Consider the following 18,197-nt stretch of genomic DNA (forward strand, 5'->3'; position numbering starts at 1 on the left):
GACTGCATGGAGTGCCGTTACCTTCCCGCTGGAGCGGTACCTATTGATCTACTCACATTAGCATGTTTTTGAACTGCTAGGTTGGCAGAAGCTGGAGCTAACAGCGGGTGCTCACTCCGCTCCCGGGATTTGAACCTGCAACCTTTCGGTCTGCAAGTTCAGCAGCTCTGTGCTTTAACACACCTCGCCACCGGGGCTCCCAAAGTTATAATAGTCTATTGATATATCTGGTACAGTTCTAAACAGAAAGCAAACTCCCCAAACTGACCAAAGGAAGGGGGAAATCTTTGTTGTAATGTTCATAAAAACCAATCCCATGTCACTGCTTGGAACAGGCTAAAATATGGACAATACCAGAAAAAAAAAATATTGTCAGCGTTTCAAATTCCTCTTCATTCATCTGAAGCAAAATATTTCTTGCCAGGAAATCTCTGTAAGATGAAGGCAGCATTCACATTGCAGAATTATAGCGGTTTGATTCATTAATTACCATGGCTCAATGCAATATGATCCTAGGATGTGTAGTTTTGTGAGATATTTGCTCTTCTCTTTTGGAGGGTTCTGATTTCTTTCCCCCCCATGTCAGGAGCGACTTGAGAAACTGCCAGTCACTTCTGGTGTGAGAGAATTGGCCGTCTGCAAGGCGTTTTTGATGTTTTTACCATCCTTGTGTCCCCGTATGGAGCTGGATCTGATAGAGCAGGCGTGGGCAAACTTCGGCCCTCCAGGTGTTTGGACTTCAACTCCCACAATTCCGAACAGCCTACCAGCTGTTAGGAATTGTGGAAGTTGAAGTCCAAAGCACCTGGAGGGCCGAAGCTTGCCCATGCCAGCAATAGAGGGAGCTCATCAGCGCTCTCCCCAGGTTGGATTTGAACCGACAACAGCAACCCAAGCTTCAAGTCAGCAGTCCTGCCAGCACAAGGATTTAACCCACTATGCCACTGGGGGGGGGGGGGGGCTCCTGGTGCTGCAACAAGATACAAATGCCATGATGCCATGGGATGAAGCTATGGCAGTTAAAGTATGAAACTGCTATCATTCTGTTGCGTAGATGTTTTTGATGTCTCAGGTGTCACAGCAGGATGCGTGAGTGTGAGAGTCAAGTGTCATCACAGAGTGAGACAAGGACAGCAAGGAGTAAGTGTTGGATCTTCTAGGAGGGCAAGATAAAGCTCCTCCTACAAACTCACTTTCGTTTTCCCTTACTGCACGTGAGACACATTTCCAGCCAGCCACACTGGGAGTTTGCCAACAAATACAACACAGGCCAAAAAATGTGAGTAATTCTGGAGAGAGTTAATTTCACTCAAGAGCAGTGTTTAATTTCATCCAGAGCACACCTCTGAAAAGTTTGAATGAACAACAGGTTAGTTTTGTGTTCTGCTGGAAATGAATGAGAGGCATTATTTTATGGGAGAGGCTGATATCTGGGCAAATATACTGTCCAACATATTACAGCAGGCATGGGCAAACTTGGGCCCTCCAGGTGTTTTGGACTTCAACTCCCACAATTCCTAACAGCCTACCGGCTGTTAGGAATTGTGGGAGTTGGAGTCCAAAACACCTGGAGGGCCCAAGTTTGTTCATGCCTGTATTGCAGGATGTTTGGCCAAGCAAGGTCAGGCGGTGGGCTGTGGGGGTTCAAAGATGGCAGAGAAGAAGTTCTTCATGAGGAAGGACAGCCAAGTGAGGAGGGGCTGTGGCAGCTTGCTGTTGTATGGGGACTCATCCACTCTCTTCTCTCCACTGCTGAGTTGAGGGACTTCAAGCTGTACTTTTATAGTTTGAACTCACTTTGCAGCAATGAGCTAGGCTGAGGACAAAAGAGGAGAGGTGTGGGGGAGGAGAGAGAAAGGGGGCATTTTAAAAGCAGCTGAAAAAGTGGGAAGACAGAAGAATAATTGGGACTCCCTCCCCAATCAGGACATTAGTAAAGCAGGAGTAAGGGATGCTGTTCCTGTCCCCCGTCTATAAGGCTATCTTTGTGGAAATATTTTCCCTAAAAGCAGGCTCCCTGGTCTCAGACGTGAAGGAATTAGAAGAGAGGACTTGGGCCAGAGTGAGTGAAATAGGTGTTAGCTGTCTTCTTGTATGATTTCCTCTTTTCAAATCTGCATACTACATGATTTCCTCTTTTCAAATCCACATACTGCAGACACCTTAGTGTTTTTCTTGGCTGCATCACTAGAAAAGAAACTAATAGCCTGCTGAAAATGTATTCGCTGAGCCCCCTGCCCACAATTTCATTCAACTTGATTGAAAAGATATTGCTTTTTAAAATTGGCTCGTATTTGAAAGTCTCATTAAAAGTTTGAACACTGGCAACTGGAATTATTGTCTAGCCAGTTCAACCCAGCCGCCTTGTCTCCATGTCACTGTTGCTGCTTTCCACCAATGTCAAAATGGGGCGCCCATACAATCAGCAAGGAGGAGGGTCAAGTGGCTCCTTCTGCCATCAGCAGACATGGCCATAGTCATCCCAAAGGCATGAAGCCCAACATGAGGCCTGAACAAAATGGAGACCTCTAAATGTACTGACAAAGTCTAAAAGCCTGATTGTGTGGCCTGAAACAAAACGGAGGCCTCCCCATATACCAGCCCATGCCTAAAAGCCAACACAAAGCCTGCAATAAAATGAAGGCCTTCAAATATCCTGGGAAAGGCTTAAAGCCTAATCTGAGGCCTAAACAAAATGAAGTTTTACAAATATACCAACAAAGGTTCAGCGCCTGAACACATGGCCTGAAACTAAATGGAGGCCCCCCAATATATTAGAAAATGGTGATGATGGTGGTAATGATGATGATAATAATAATAATTTTACTTCTTACCAAGTTACAAAGTAATTAAAACACATAAATGCATTGTCGAAGGCTTTCATGGCCAGAATCACTGGGCACATGGCCATACAGCCCGAAAGACTCACAGCAACCCAAAACACATAAACATTGTAAAATACCACAAATACACATATTAAAACATATTTCTATAAAATGCATATTAAAATACACGAAACAGAGATTAAATAAAGGACACGGGCTTAAAATTCATACTTAAAAACTGGCTGGGTAGGCCTGCCGGCAGAGATAGGTTTTTAGATGGTTTTAAAATGTACAGACTGAACAAGATGACAAAGAGTCTCATATTTTGGAGTGTAGGCCTTCATTCATGTATGTGGGCAATATGTCAATTTCACAGAGAAGTACATTCCAAAATTAGCTGAAACCAATACTTTTATTTGGTATTTAATCGATACTTCCTGATTGTCAACACTGCCTATCATGAATTATAACTGTTCCTTATTGCTATTTTGAAAACCTGGGAATATTACTTTGACCCCATTTGCAAATGTTTCCCTTTGTGTCCATGAAATTTCTTGATAGCTAATGTTCTGCATTCTGCTGTAGCATTGCAAATATATACCAGTTCAAATAGAGATTTAGGAAAATGGAGAAAGAGGCTGTGTTTCCTAAAATGGGGTACTATGAAAACTCAAGCTGGAACACAAACTGAAGAGGAAGTTGTCCTGCTAGTTGGTTTGAGCAGTGTTGATCTGTTGTTTTTAGACGACAAAGGAGTTTACAATTTATCGACTTTAATTTTCTCTAGAACAAAAAGGCAAAACCCTTCTTTTCTCCCCCTTTTCACAATTTCATGTATGTTGTTGCTGAAAAGGAACAACTCATGCATAAGTTCCCCTATAACAAACTTTGAGGTACAGTCTATCTTGCTTATTCTATTACATTGCAATGATTATGAAGAGGCTAAAGGCTCTTTCACACAGTCGTATATCCAGATTATCAAGGCGGACAGTCTACAATATTTGCTTTGAACTGAGTCCACTCCACACTGTTATGGATGTATTAAGAAATATATAAACATAAACACACACATATTGTATGTAGAAGCACCTTGAAATATAGGAAATTAGATTTTTAGATGCAGTAGCTAGAAGGCAAAGGAATGCCCAAGAGGTCTGTTCAATGTAAAGGCAAGGGAATTAATTATCTGTTATCTGTAAATTCCAGGTATCAGGGAACAGGCTGACATGAAGCCTAATGGAAGGAAAGTGGTAGGGCATTTTGATGGATGAACTGAAAATATGTTTATAACTGCTTTTAAAAGAAATAATGTATGTAGCATATGTTGAGAGGATCAAAGGTTATCTCTGTGATGTAGAGCTAACTAGGCATGTAACTTTACTTGTAACAGGAATGTTTAAAATAAGATAATTCCCTTTGTTTGGGTCTCTGGCTTTTGGAACAGATTTCCAGCAGAGACATACCAGCTGGAAATTAAACTATGATTTTTCAAGTCTCAAGAGCAGTCTCGGTGACCTCTCTCTTCACCCACTTCAACACTGCCATATAACCCAGTTCAAAACAGATAATATGGGGTTCTATACAGTTGTGTGGAAGGGGCGCCAGAAGGATTTAATGCATCCTCCAATAAAGTCTTTTTCTGACTGTGTCATCACTTTCTTATGTCCATGCAATATTTAGTACTTGCAGAAAAATTATATTGTTTTATTTCTGTTAACCTGATTTTATAAATCCAAATGTGTTTAATGACTGTAATGTTTTGTGTTTTAATGCTTTGTCAACTGTGTAAATATAGATTCTCTGTTGATTGCTTATTCATGAATCAAATGAGTGGCTGGGAGTTTGATCTATGTGTCCACAATAGTGGATGTTGGTTCAAATCTGAGAGAATGTTTGTTTTTCTCCTTTGACTGCAGATTACTTATCTGAGGGAATTGAATACATCTGTTGAACATGGCTAGTGGAATAGTAGTGCACATTCCCTTTGATGGTGACAACGCATATCAAGCAGGCCAGGGATTTCCTGGTACAGGTACAGGTGTACAACAACTAGGGCAGCAGTTTGGAAGCCCCGGCAACCCACCTGAGCAGAATCCTCCACTGGGACCTCTAGAGAAACTCGCCAAAGTAGAGCTCAAGACTTTGGGGGTGAGAATCTTTGATCTCTGCTCAAAGAAGCAAGGACTCATCAACCCAAAACAAAAATAGTTTCCTTCCCGATTTTGTCAGTGTTTTGGCTTTGTGGATCAACATGAAATCAGGGAACACATCCCCTGCAGATTTAGAGATTGTACTGTGAGCTTTTAATTTCCAGCTAATTTAGCTGCCCTTTTGGTGAAAGAAGCATAGGAGAAATGAATAGGTCATATCCAGCAAAATGTGACTTCTTCGATAGAAACATCAGCCAATAAAACAGAATAAGGAACTAAGCATAAAATGCAAGCTGGATATTGTTGGTGTATTCTTAGGGTACATCTACATTGACGTATTTATTGTGAAGGGAGAGCTAATCAACTCTGTGCTGATTGCACAATATACTGACTGATTCTGGTTAACACAGACTTAAATTGGGTAACTTCTACAGAAGGGATGGCACCTATCTTGCCACATTGATCTGACATTTTCAGTCTCCACCAGTTATGAAAATGGTGCTAAACAATTATGTTTGCACAGTGAGGCCGCCATCCACCTTCTGAGCTGGCTCAGGGGTGTGCAGTGTAGCTTCCAGTGACACATTTCCAGAGTATCCCATTCTGGATCAGCATTGTTTTCTGGCCAGTGGAGAGCACCCTTAGAAAGCCTTGAGAAGGAGGCTAAAGGCCTGTCTACATTTGCCAAGAAACCTCGACTCACAGTGAATCCACAACAAACAGCAACTTCGGGGAGTATCACCGAGTTTTCTTAGGTTTAATCTGGCTTTGCTCTGCTTTAGGCCAGGTTGGAGCATATTCTGGAGTTTCCAGCAAACTCCAGAGTATTCCCTGACTTCCTAAAAGCCACAAAGTTCTGTCTGAATGCTTACCATTACAGTCATGTCACTGATGTCAGAAAGGCACATCCATGTGATCAGCAAGAAGAAGGAACAGCAGACTTAACAAGTGTTGGCCAGAGATCCATGGCCGGTGAAAAGCAGTGGTAGTGATATAGAGGACAAGGTGACAGTCCAGCAGGTCTAAGGCAATCCTGACTTATCTGGACACCGGTCCCACTTTCAGCATTTGTGAAACTGAATAGGAAACCACACCCTGTTTGTCCTTGCCTCACTCCAGAATTAAAGGGAATCACCTTTCTAGTTTTTGTCCTGTGTTTACAAATGCCATTTTCAAGCTATAAGTCAGGATTCATGTTTTCACAGGGAAAAGGGTCACTATTTTATTTTGCTTCTGCTGTATCTTTCTCCAGGCTGTCCAGATTATGATTGGATTACTAAATATTGGATTAGTGACTATTCTTTTTGACTGGCTCGTGTTATGTGGAGGACTTTTTGTAAGTAGAATATTGTTATTTTCATTGTTGATATCTGCCTGAGACCTTGTCAGTTTCATTGTCAATAGTTGGGAATCTAGATATTGCAGAATGGAGTACAATTAGTTTTGACAAATTGTGTGTAGTGATTGATATTGTATATACTCATGTGTAAATTGACCTCTTGTGTAAATTACAAGATGTTGGTTTTGATCTTTAGCCCATAAATGGTTTGGGTCCAGGTTACCTACAGCAGGGGTTCTCAAACTTTTTAAAGTAAAAGTTTCTCGTGCAGCCCCAAGATTATATTATATACCAGGCGTGGGCCAGGTCAGTGGCAGGTGGCTGGAGAATGTTTGTGTGAACTATTTCACACAGTGCAAAAAAAGGGGAAAGTGCAATACAATTTTTAAAATTAAGAACAATTTTAACCAAATTAAATTTAACAGTATTTCAGTGGAAGACCCCAGGGGTCATCCAGTCCAGCCCTTCTGCCATGCAGAAACAACATAATCAAAGCACCCCCCAACAGATGTAGTAGTAGTAGTAGTAGTAGTAGTAGTAAGAATAATAATTGCAGAAACTCCAGGGGGCATCCAGTCCAACCCCCTTCTGCCATGCAGGAAAATCCAATTAAAGCACCCCCTGAGCGGTGGGAGAGAAATAGTGCTTTGGAAGCAAAGAAAAAAGGGCAGTGAGAAAAAGAGACTGAGGAGCAAGGGAGGAGGGGAAAGGTATGTGCCCTGCTGTTTCCAGCAGCTCAAAACTTTAATTTCCCTACATTTCTCAAGAGGAGGAAAAAGAAGGAGGTGGGAAGCAGCATGGTGCTATGGAGCCCCTCACTATTATCTGCAGACCTCCAGGGGCTGCACACTTAGGTCCTCTGGGGGGCAGCTACTCCAGCCAGAACCCGACTGGCGACTATCACCTAGAGGACCTTTCCATTGGCTGCCTCAAGACTGTGGAATGACCTTATTTTATTTATTTCCAATATTTATATCACGCCCTTCTCACCCAAAGGGACTCAGGGTGGCTTACAACACTCAGGGCTGTGGCGCAAGCTGGTGAGCAGCTGAGACCAATCACTCTGACCAAGAGGTCATGAGTTCGAGGCCAGCTCAGAGCCTGCGTTTGTCTTTGTCTTTGTTCTATGTCAAGGCATTGAATGTTTGCCTTATATGTGTAATGTGATCCTTCGGGGTGAGAAGGGCGGAATATAAATACTGTAAATAAATAAATAAATAAATAAACACTGGCACAATTAGATGCCTATACAAAATCAATCAACAGTACATAAAATCAGTTAAAAAACAATTAAATACAATGTAAAATTACAGTATATAAATTTTAAAAATAAATGTGCTCGGATCCGTTCATCCGAAAACCTTGTGCCTTATCCATAGGTCAGTCTGTGTCATCTTTATCATTTATTTGTTAAAAGCCTGGGCACTTAGCCATGTTTTTAGGGCTGTTTTAGACCTGCCGGAAGAGCTCCAGCAGCTAAATTAGCTGTCGGAATTTAAAAACCGTCTAAAGACCTATCTCTTCCGGCAGGCCTACCTAGCCAGTTTTAAACATGAATTTTAAACTCCTGTTTTGTGTTTAATCTTCTGTTCTGTGTATTTTAATATGTATTTTATATAAATATGTTTTAATATGTATCTTTTATAGAAACGCTTATATTTATAGAATTTTTACAATGTTTGTGTTTTAATTATGCTGCAACCTGCCTCGAGCCACAAGAAGAGGCAGGTAAGAAATAAATCATTATTATTAAATTAATGACAGGTAATTTAATGGGAGCCAAAATTATGAATTTTGATATGATCCATTGATAAGTTGAGGGTCATTCCATAGAAAGAAAAAATTGTCAGTGCCATCTCAGGAAGCCAGTTGTCCCTGGCTGCTGCCGTCATTTCCTCAGCCTTCTGGCATTCAAAAACATCAGAGCCATGGTGGAGAGAAGAGAAATGATCAATGCTTCTTTTAGGTTCTTCCAAGAAAGATTAAGCTTGTGTGATTCACCACTCTAATCAAAGAAGGGCGTGGTTCCTTTTTTATCAATGTTAAGGTACAGTACTTCCAATTTTGTGGGGTTGATTTTTTGAGTAAAATTTCTCGACTTATGCATGAGTATATACAGTAAGCAATTGTCTTTAAAAGGAATTCCATATAGGTATAATGTGAAGAATAAAAAAAAAATTACTCGTTCATGTGCATATATGTTTATGTTATAGATGTTAAGCAAATTTGACAATCGAATTGAAACTCCACAAGAAAATGTCCCACTATTAGTGCTGAACCATAGAAACAGTTCCTTCTTCGGGGATTTCATTTGTATTCTGTATGCATCAGTTTTCTCCCAGTGCTGTTGATACCTTCAGTTTCCTTGCAAATAGTATTGTATTGCTACGTAAAGATCAGTAATTGGATTGTGATCTACATTTTGGTAGAAGAAGGTGATATACATTAAATAAGTCTCCTACTTGAAAGATGTCACTAGTTGGCCTCATGTACTCCCAGTGATTCCATTATTAGTAACAAAGGTGGAGCTGCTAAAACCCAGAGTAGTGTAGAGGGCTGCTGTTAAATCTGAGGATGTAATCACTTCTTCATAATAATGAAGCTACTGGATATACAGTATTTGACTGCCCTTCAAGGGAAAGAGTGAGCTATTTATTCAGCATTCATTCAATGCAAGACAAGTGTTTTGTTTGTAATACAGAGATATTTTTAATGTGAACTGTAGACCAGTAAGTTTTTTTCAAACATCAGCCTTTGTCCTCCCTAATCTTAATGAGTACAATCTTTGTATCCATTGGCTCAAACACTTCCTTTCATTTCTGGAAGCTCTCAGTGGACCAATAGTCAATGATTCGTGGACTGTACAGGTGCAGGAAGGGTAGTACTGTTCTAATGCATCATTTCCCTTCTTTTGGGCAGTTTATTGTTTCCGGATCGCTATCTGTGGCAGTTGAGAAACGTCTGACACGTGGATTGGTGAGCGAGACACAACAGTTTCGTATCTTCTATAATGCTGTGAATAACAACAAGCAAGCTTCCTTTTCATTACACTTTGGGAAGCTACTTCTGCAATCTATGTTATTTTGAATTTTGTTCTCTAAATTTAAACAGGGGACGCACTTACCAAAATTCCATGAATTCCTCCCAAACTGTTCAAGAGTAAGCTCTTGTACACATCCAGTTCTTCTGTAAATGAAGACCATCCTGAAAGGATGGGAAATTTTCAGACTCCTTTGCATCTGCTACTCAGCATCTAGTCCAACCACTTTCTTTGGTGACCCAGACAGACAACAGGGTTGTACAGACTGGGAGCCTTCCTTTGTAACTTATGCATGCACCATATGGGTTGATCCCCCCTGATCAGAAAAACCAAAACTTTTTGCTGCCAGCTACCAACTTCTACCTTTGAGGCGGCAAAAGTAATTTACCATATTTCACTGATTCATGGTACATAGTTTATCCCCAAATCAAGGTTCCAAAAAAGATAATATTTTTTATAAAAATACAACAACCACCTTGCAATAAAATGAACCTGGAGTGAAAGGGAATAGCAGTGACCAAGGACCTAATTCTATTGAGTCAGAGAAGCGTCTTCTCCTCGTTTCTCCGTGCTGCTGGCACACTGCCGCCACAGACTCCCTCAAAGCCTATCATATGATGCAGGGCTACTTCTGGCAGAGCTCCACTGGGCTCTGTGCCAGCAGCACAGAGAAACTGAGCTCATAAGAGTTGACTGTATACCTGACTTCATAGAAGAAACTGGGGAGAAAATGGGAGGAAGCCAGGGACAGCAGGGAAACATCATGGCAAGGGATCCCACAACCCCTGACAGTAAGAGAATGCAGTGTGATACTGTGCCATGGTTTTCCCTGCCTTCCACTGCTGTCCCTCAGCTTCTTGGCCTCAATGTGATGGGGTCCTAAGAATGGCAGTGACAGCCTGGAATCAAGAAGCCACACATATTGGCCATGTTGAGTGAGCAGTGGTAGGCACTTCAGCCACAGAGCTTCCATGGAAGTAGTTATCTGGGGTGTGGTGGGAGTCATCGGGCTCTGTGGCTGAATCTCCAAAACCCAGCTGCCATCACTGAAAAATTGTACGTATGAAGAGGTCCTTGTGTGGGTTGGCAGTAAGAAAAGAAGATAAGGTGAGGATAAGTATTCAGTGGGGAGTCAAAATAATAACCGCTTCCCATATCGTCTTGATCCCCTCCTCACATATTCTAAGATTTCTTTGAAGAATTGAAACTTGAAATTAACGTGCATCTTATCATTATGGCATCTTATAATTGATGAAATATGGTATTTATTTGCAAGGTGAAAGCAGGGTCCTCAGAGAAAGAAAGGCTGGAGTGAGATAAAAGAAGCACAAGGCTGGAGAGATATATGAGGATCTGTGAAATAGTGAGAGGCATGGATTCTCACTGAGACCTATGCTTTGTTTATTGCCATTTCATAGATTCACAGTCTCTCTCTCTCTAGCCTCATGCTTCTCTCCAGCCTTATGTCTTTCTCAAGCCTCTCAATTCCAGTATATACTATGCTGCTTACATTATGTCACATCTCCAAGATATCTCATTATGTATATGCAAATATTGCAAAATTTGTAAAAGTCTAAAACACATAGGGTTCAAAACATTTTGGATACTTGACCTGTAATGTCAGAAGTGCCAGGAGATCTGGGGTGATGGCACTATCTCTTGTTTCTTGAGTAATTTTTTCTGATGGTGAACACAGAAGCATGGATATGTTTCCTTCTGGTGTGGCATGAAGCTACTGGCTTAGTAACATGGGAAATAAGATCATACTCCAAATATATCCATGCCTGACAGCAACACAGGATCCAGAGTCCAGTATAGCAGAAGACGTACTAATGAGTTGTTTAAGGTATGCTTTGCTTGATACTAATTTGAGTGGAAGGATTCCTTTTATGTGACAATTTCCCTCCATAAAGACCTGTGTTTGCTTGCCTGCTTGCTTGCTTTCCTTCTCTTCCTTCCTTCCTTCATTTCTTTCTTTTTTCTTTCTTTCTTTCTTTCTTTCTTGATAGCCTCATTCTTTGTCTATCTCTTTCAGGTACGATGCAGTGTGGGAATGAACTTGACGAGCGCTATAATATCATTGATTGGCATCATTCTCTATATAATAGGTTTGGCTGTAGTTAATCACTATCTGAGTAGTGATCCAGATTACTCTCATCACAATGACATGATAATGGTAAGGGGAAATCTCATGCAGGACATCGACTTTATGATTAAGCTCCAAAAAGGTCAATATATGTAAGTGGGAGAGAAACGATATGTACCTTGAGTTTTCTGCTTTTCATTACAACAGTTCTCGTTAGTTTAATACATAGCCTGTCTTTTGGGTAATTAGAAATGTTCTGCAAGTTAAAGCTAAAAACCCTCAAATTATGCATATGATTCTCTTCCATTCATCTGTCTTTGGTTTATGGTTTTATAAACCTGGTTTTGGAAATCTCTGGGGGTCTAAGTAGACATTTTTGCCCTCAAGGTTAAGAATTTGTACTAGCAATAAAGAGTTGAATATGTTAATATTTCTGTCTATTGAATGTTTCACTGTTACGATTCAGCCTTTCTTCTTCATTGTGTCAGTGGACAATTTTTAAAGAGGCATTTGATTTTGTGGGGTTTTGCCAACTCTCACCTCGGCATCCACTTCCATTTTGGGGGGGGGGGGGGGGGGCTCATTCTGTAGTAATTTCTTGGATCTGTATTAAGGAGTTTTCCACAGTTGAAGAGTAAATTCTCTAAAATGGTGGGGTCACATGCCAGGAGAAAATTGGATATCAATGAAATGAATGAATGAGCACAGCAGCACTAGCAATAGAAATAACAACAGTCATTCTGGACACTTATAAAAATGATTTATTTTACAATTAATATGGTCAAAATAACTTGAATGATGTTCTGTCATTCCTCCACATTTGCTGTTTTGACTTTTGTAGATTTGATTATTCACAGATTTGACTAAATGTTTTCTCCCTAGGAATCTTTACCCTATTCCTAAATCTCATTGCCTTGTGATTTTGCACATGCCTGCCTTCCCTGTAATTTATTAATAACCCCACCATTTAGTCATGATGCTCGCTATGTATTTTCTGAATGTTATTTTGCTGTTATTGTTTTCATTATATATGCTGTCATATTTTGTATCTGTTGAGTTGGCTTGGTCCCCATGTGAACTGCTCTGAGTCGCCGCGGGGAGATAGAAACGGGTTATAAATAAAGTTTTATTATTATTATTAGTATTAGTATTATCTCTAGAATCTCAAGTATGACTCTATAGTCACTTTCCTCTAGCCATGCTGGAAGATTTAGGCCCTTTCTACATTACCATATAATCCAGATTAACAAAGCAGATAATACACATTATCTGCTTTGAACTGGATTATATGAGTCTACACTGCCATATAATCCAGTCCAAAGCAGATATTCTGGATTTTATAGGGCAGTGTAGAAGGGACCGTAGAGATCTCTAGAAATAAGATCTTTCTAGGAATCCATAGCCAATGTGATTTTGTGTTTAGTTTCCAATTGAAGTTAACGATAGAGTCATGCTAGAAGACCTAGATATTTCTAGAGAGGCATCCTCTCAAGCAAAAAAAAAAAGCAATTTCTTTATTTGTGGTTTTTCACTTTCATGGGGATTATGTGCTCCTAACCCCAGTGCACGTTGAGGGCTCAGTGTAAAGGATAAGTCAGCATAAATAACTCGTATGTTTAAAACTGAATTGACACTATGTGTGTATCTACACTGATATAATTTTACCCCACTTTAACTGTCATGGCTCATGCTATGGAGCTGTGGGATTGTAGTTTGATGAGGCACTAGCACCTTTTGGCAGAGAAGGCTAAAGACATTGTAAAACTACAACTCCCAGTATTCCATCATATTGATTCCATAACACAGGCATGCCTGGAACCTGCTTATGATATTGCAGCTTCATGCCCACTATCAAAGTTTTGACACTATCTCTCTAAAAGGTGCATCACCCACCCCCTACCCCCGCCCAATTCTGTATGCCTGGTAGACATCTCGGCCACCCAATTTGTCAGCCCTTCTGCCCCAAACTTAATGCTTCAATTGAGCATGAAGTTATTTAAACTCTTCAGCTGAACCAAGAGCTATATATTTGAGATATATTTGAGATGCCCCCCCCCCCAAAAAAAACCATTTTCACACACCAAAATGTCTTTCCAGATTCAGTATGTAACAACTAGAATCTATTTCCTGCTCCTCGTGTTCAACTTATTAGAATTCTGCATCACTGTTTCTGCAGCACACTTTGGGTGCCAGGCAACTTGCTGTAAGAGTGACCCGGTAAGATTTGGATTCCATACTTGGAATTTGAGGTGTTATTTGGCAGACTGAGGCCCCTTTTACAATGCCATTTAAAATCCAGATTATCTGCTTTGAACTGGATTATATGGCAGTGTAGAAGGGGCCTGAGATTGCTCTTCTTTTTTATTATGCTTATATATTATCATTGCATTAACTGCTTTTATGCTAATCCTGTTGGTTAGTCTCAAGTACAATTGGCCTGCTGAATCAATTACTGAATAGTGAGCCAACGCTGGTAAATTTGATTGATTTAATGGGTCTGTTCTAATTGGAAATGACAGTGAAGTTCAGGCCAGAGACTGACTTGCCTGAGACCATGTAGGGTGCTTCCAAACAGCCCCACAAAACCTGCTTTGATGCGGATTCCTGACCCTACTTCTTCCAAAAGGAGGTGGGTGGCTGACTACATGACACCCCAATTAAAATTGGGATGACATGCAGCCACCGCAAAAACCCCCAAATTTCCTCCTAAAAATTAAAACATACCTGGCTGCCATAATTTTGCTCCTTTCGCCCTCCTGGTGCATCATTTCCTTGCGCCAGGGGGCCATGAGGAAGAATGTTATGGAAGTCAGGAACTTTTTTTAAAAAAATTAACTTCATAATTGAATGGAGATTTGATAATCAAGAAGTGATAATAATTTCAGACAAAAGTACCAATGTGGAATCGACATACAGAAAAGCAGTTACCATCACGTCCAGTAATATATATATTGTCCTTAGAAATATACAAATACTATATAGTATATGTGAGAACCAGCGTGGTGAAGTGATTTTGTATTGGACTATGGCTCTGGCAATCAGGGTTGAAATCCTCCCTTGGCTATGAAACCCACTGGGTGATTTTGAGCAAGTCACGCTCACTCATCCTCGGGGAAGGCAATGGCAAATAAAATGTGAAGGTGGGACTTTACACGGCCACAGTGCTAAAGACAATGAATATGATGATAGCAAGGATCATGTTTCTGAGAATGGATTACCTTTTTATGTTACAGGAAGCTCTGGTTTGTGTGCAATACACTGTCAGTGAGGATGAGATGATGCTTCCTGAAAACTGCCCTTTTCTTATGGAGCCTTGTCTTTATTATTATGTTACAGGAGTCTGTGGCTTATGTGCCATGCACTGTCAGTGGGGATGCAGTGATGATTCCTGAAATCTATCCTTCTGCTCCTCCAGCTTATGATGTTCCGGAGCCTTCTTTTAAGGGGAATGAAGAATAGATGGAAGAAATTATGAGAGTCATTACACTGCAATGTCTGCCATCCAGGCACCTCAGGAGTAAAATATGAAGCATTTCCTTTTTCAGATTTTGCAAAATGTATTACATCTACTCAGACTATCTAATCTAATGTAAATCTATATCTATCTATATATATAATAAAAGTCAGTGTTTGTTTGTGCCAGCATTTTGATTGGTCGGGCGGTGTATGTGCCAGCTTTCTGATTGGCCAGCTAGAATATGGGTCAGCTTTCTGATTGGCCGCCACTTTCACAGGCCACTGGGACCCCTGAGGCAAAAACTACCACAAACAGGCTTCGGCCTACTCTCTCTCTCCTCAGAACAATGCTAGCTTTGGTACCCCAACATGGCCAACTATGCATACTGATAATAAAAAACATTGGGTGCTAGGAATTACAGTTCACTCACACATTCACAGCATTCTGAATCCAACTAATGATGGAAAAAGGGAAAGCACTCAGTAGTCAGCCATTCAAAAATGCCTGACCATCATAATTTTCCTAACCAGCCATTCAGAAAAGCCAAAGGCAGCACCATGCCAAAGAAAATAGAAGAGCTCAGTTCTTTGAGATCCCTTCTACGCCGCCCTATATTTTAGGATATGACCCAGATTATCTGCTTTAAGCTGGATTATATGGGTCTCCACTGCCAGAAAATCTGGAATAAACATAATCTAAGATCAGATCCTGGGATATGGGACAGTATAGATGGAGCCTTAGGCCCATTCTACACTGCCCTATATTTCAGATTATCAAAGAAAATAATCCACATTATCTGCTTTGAACTGGATTATATGTGTTTACACTGCCATATAATCCAGTTCAAAGCAGATAATCTGGATTTTATAGAGCAGTGTAGAAGGGGCCCAAGTCTCTCCAGGGCCAAGTAAGCCTTTCAGAAGGGGGTGCTCATTTTTAAATAGAATACAGTAGTCATATTCAACTAGGTTTTGGGGGTAACTTTTTTGACTAAAATTTCTAGATTGGTACATAAGTATATAGGGCAATATTTTTATTTCAAAAACATCAGGTGAAAATGACACAGGTTATCCATCTGGGTTCAGAAGCCCCTCAGGCACCATCACCAATTAAACAAGAAAGGACCTTCCAAAGAGTACTCATTTTTGGGTGCAGTAATTGGGATCCCAGTCTGGAACCTAGAAACAGTTAGCAAATGTATAGGCATTAGGCAACATTCAGCAGTGTTCTCTGGTTTTTCAAGGATGTGGACTATGGTGGTCCAAACATCACTAACTGAAAGCCTTTTAACCATTTTAAATTATCTCTTCCTTCATTTTTCCAGCTGAAATATGTTTAAACACAAGCAGTATTGAAAAAAAATACAAGTCAAAAGAGACACCTTAAAAGATATCTCACTCTCTTTTTCTTCCTCATGTAAAAAGGGTGTCACTTCAGTGAAAAGGCCAATTGTCACATAATATAAAGAAAACATATACTGTCCCCCCTCATTAGAATGACTGTACTATTAATATGAATACATTATCACTGATTGACTGTTGAAATACATATTAGCTGTGTATTTTATTTAGAAAGGACATGTCTATAAATAAGAATAGTTAAGAAGTCAAAATTGCATATGGTCCATTGTTGCTTTCATAGCAAATTCTGTAAGCAAATTACTCCAAAATGTTAGAAGCTGCAATGTATTAGAATTTTGTCATCAGTTTACATGGTTAATGTTGATGTAAAAAATAATATACATGGTTGAATATCATCTCAATATGTTGGAATTATGTATGTATACATCATCTCCAATTTTTTAATAAACTTGTCTGCTAATAATCTTTAAATAATTAATATGTGAGTTCAGTCAGAAACCATAGACCAAATACACCAATTCCAAATTTAGAGTTGGGGGATCTGTGGCCAGCAGTGTGTCCATTGGAGGTGTGGACACAGGTTTGGGCCTGACCCAGCTGTCAACAAGTTCCTGGAACATCCAAAGTAAATCTTGTTTCTCCTTGATGACTGGATAGATTGATTCTGTGATGAAACTAATTGTGCATCATCTGAACTCCACATAGTAGCAGAGAGGTGAGTCCTCTTTATTTGGCAGTGTAGACATGGCTTAGGTGCTTGCCAAACATGTAGCTGGAGTTCAGCCCCTTCAAGGTACTGGTGAGAACTAGTGAGAAAAAGTTGCAATGTATCCTTATCTCCAAACAGGAGTGCTGCTGTTTAAGGTTCCAGCCACTTACAAGATATTGGAAACTTCAAGTTGAGCATTCTCGTCTCATGTCTCTGAAGTCTCTTAAGTCACTTTGTATTTTGGAAAATACTTTGTCCTTTTGCCCATCGTGATCATTTATTGTTCCAGGACTTTTTGATCAATAAACACAAAGCAGTTAACACTTAACCAGCCTTTAGCCTAAGTCAGTGGTGCTCAGAATATGATCATTACATACTTCCTTAAGTTACAACTGAATTCATCTTTTAAACAAAAACAAATGTTTCTTGTGCCACAGGTTGCACAACTTTTCGTTTCTGCCCAGCTTTTATTGTTCAGCTTGCTGGAGTTTTGCCTCACAGTTTCAGCTGTTCTGTTTGAATGCCAGGCAACCTGTTGTTACAATGCATTTGTAAGTGTTTGAATCCTGATTACTTCTTAAACTGATTGGAAAAGATACCAAAATTTCTCTTACTTTTTATTGTTGTCTGTTCACATTATGCCCACCCTTATGTCAACTCAGGGGCCCATTTTAAGCCACTTCTTTCTTTCAAAGACTTAGGTCCCTTCTATACTGCCATATAATCCAGTTCAAAGCAGACAGTCTGGATTTTATATGGCAGTGTAGAAAGGGCCTTGGAGAACCACATGGCCACTAATGACCTCTGAAGTGCCTTGCTCGTGGTGATCTTCTTCACTCCTTCATGTCTACCTTCGCTCTCTATCCAGATATTCTCTGATTCCTTGAAAGACCTCTTTTCCATGGTGTTCTGAATTTTCAGAACTGCCCTTCTGGAAACATATGAGATGCAACCAGTTTTACATGTTTCAAACCATTTCTTGAAATCCACTTTTCTCACAAGGCCTGTAACTCAACCCACTGGTGCTTGTGCCTGACCATAACTCAACTTCCAATGAAGCCTAAGCATATCTATACTGTAGAATGTATGCAGTTTGACCCCACTTTTAACTGCCATGACTCAATGCTATAGAATCTTGGGAGTTACAGTTTGGTGAGTCACCAGCACTCTGCAGAGAAAGCTTATGACCTTGTAAAACTACCACTCCCATTAATTCTACAATGTAGAACC

General features: G+C 40.2%; 1 protein-coding gene across 3 annotated transcripts; it reads left to right on the forward strand.

Annotated features, from left to right (window-relative positions):
* Positions 1-1,121: 1,121 nt before the first annotated feature.
* Positions 1,122-16,732, forward strand: LOC100566241 (membrane-spanning 4-domains subfamily A member 8). Of its 3 annotated transcripts, none has more exons than XM_003224108.3 (7): positions 1,122-1,279; positions 4,742-4,973; positions 6,228-6,311; positions 9,234-9,290; positions 11,390-11,530; positions 13,538-13,657; positions 14,777-16,732. In XM_003224108.3, the coding sequence occupies exons 2-7, from the start codon at positions 4,779-4,781 to the stop codon at positions 14,897-14,899; spliced, it is 720 nt and encodes a 239-aa protein (XP_003224156.1). In that variant the 5' UTR covers positions 1,122-1,279; positions 4,742-4,778; the 3' UTR covers positions 14,900-16,732. The 3 variants fall into 3 exon arrangements, with proteins under 3 accessions (XP_003224156.1, XP_003224155.1, XP_003224157.1); XM_003224107.2 differs by having other exon boundaries at positions 1,155-1,369; XM_003224109.4 differs by lacking the exon at positions 1,122-1,279 and adding an exon at positions 1,720-2,062.
* The last annotated feature ends 1,465 nt before the right edge of the window (positions 16,733-18,197 follow it).

The sequence above is a fragment of the Anolis carolinensis genome, chromosome 1 (genome assembly GCF_035594765.1).
Source record: "Anolis carolinensis isolate JA03-04 chromosome 1, rAnoCar3.1.pri, whole genome shotgun sequence".
In the NCBI taxonomy this organism is placed as follows: domain Eukaryota; kingdom Metazoa; phylum Chordata; class Lepidosauria; order Squamata; family Dactyloidae; genus Anolis; species Anolis carolinensis.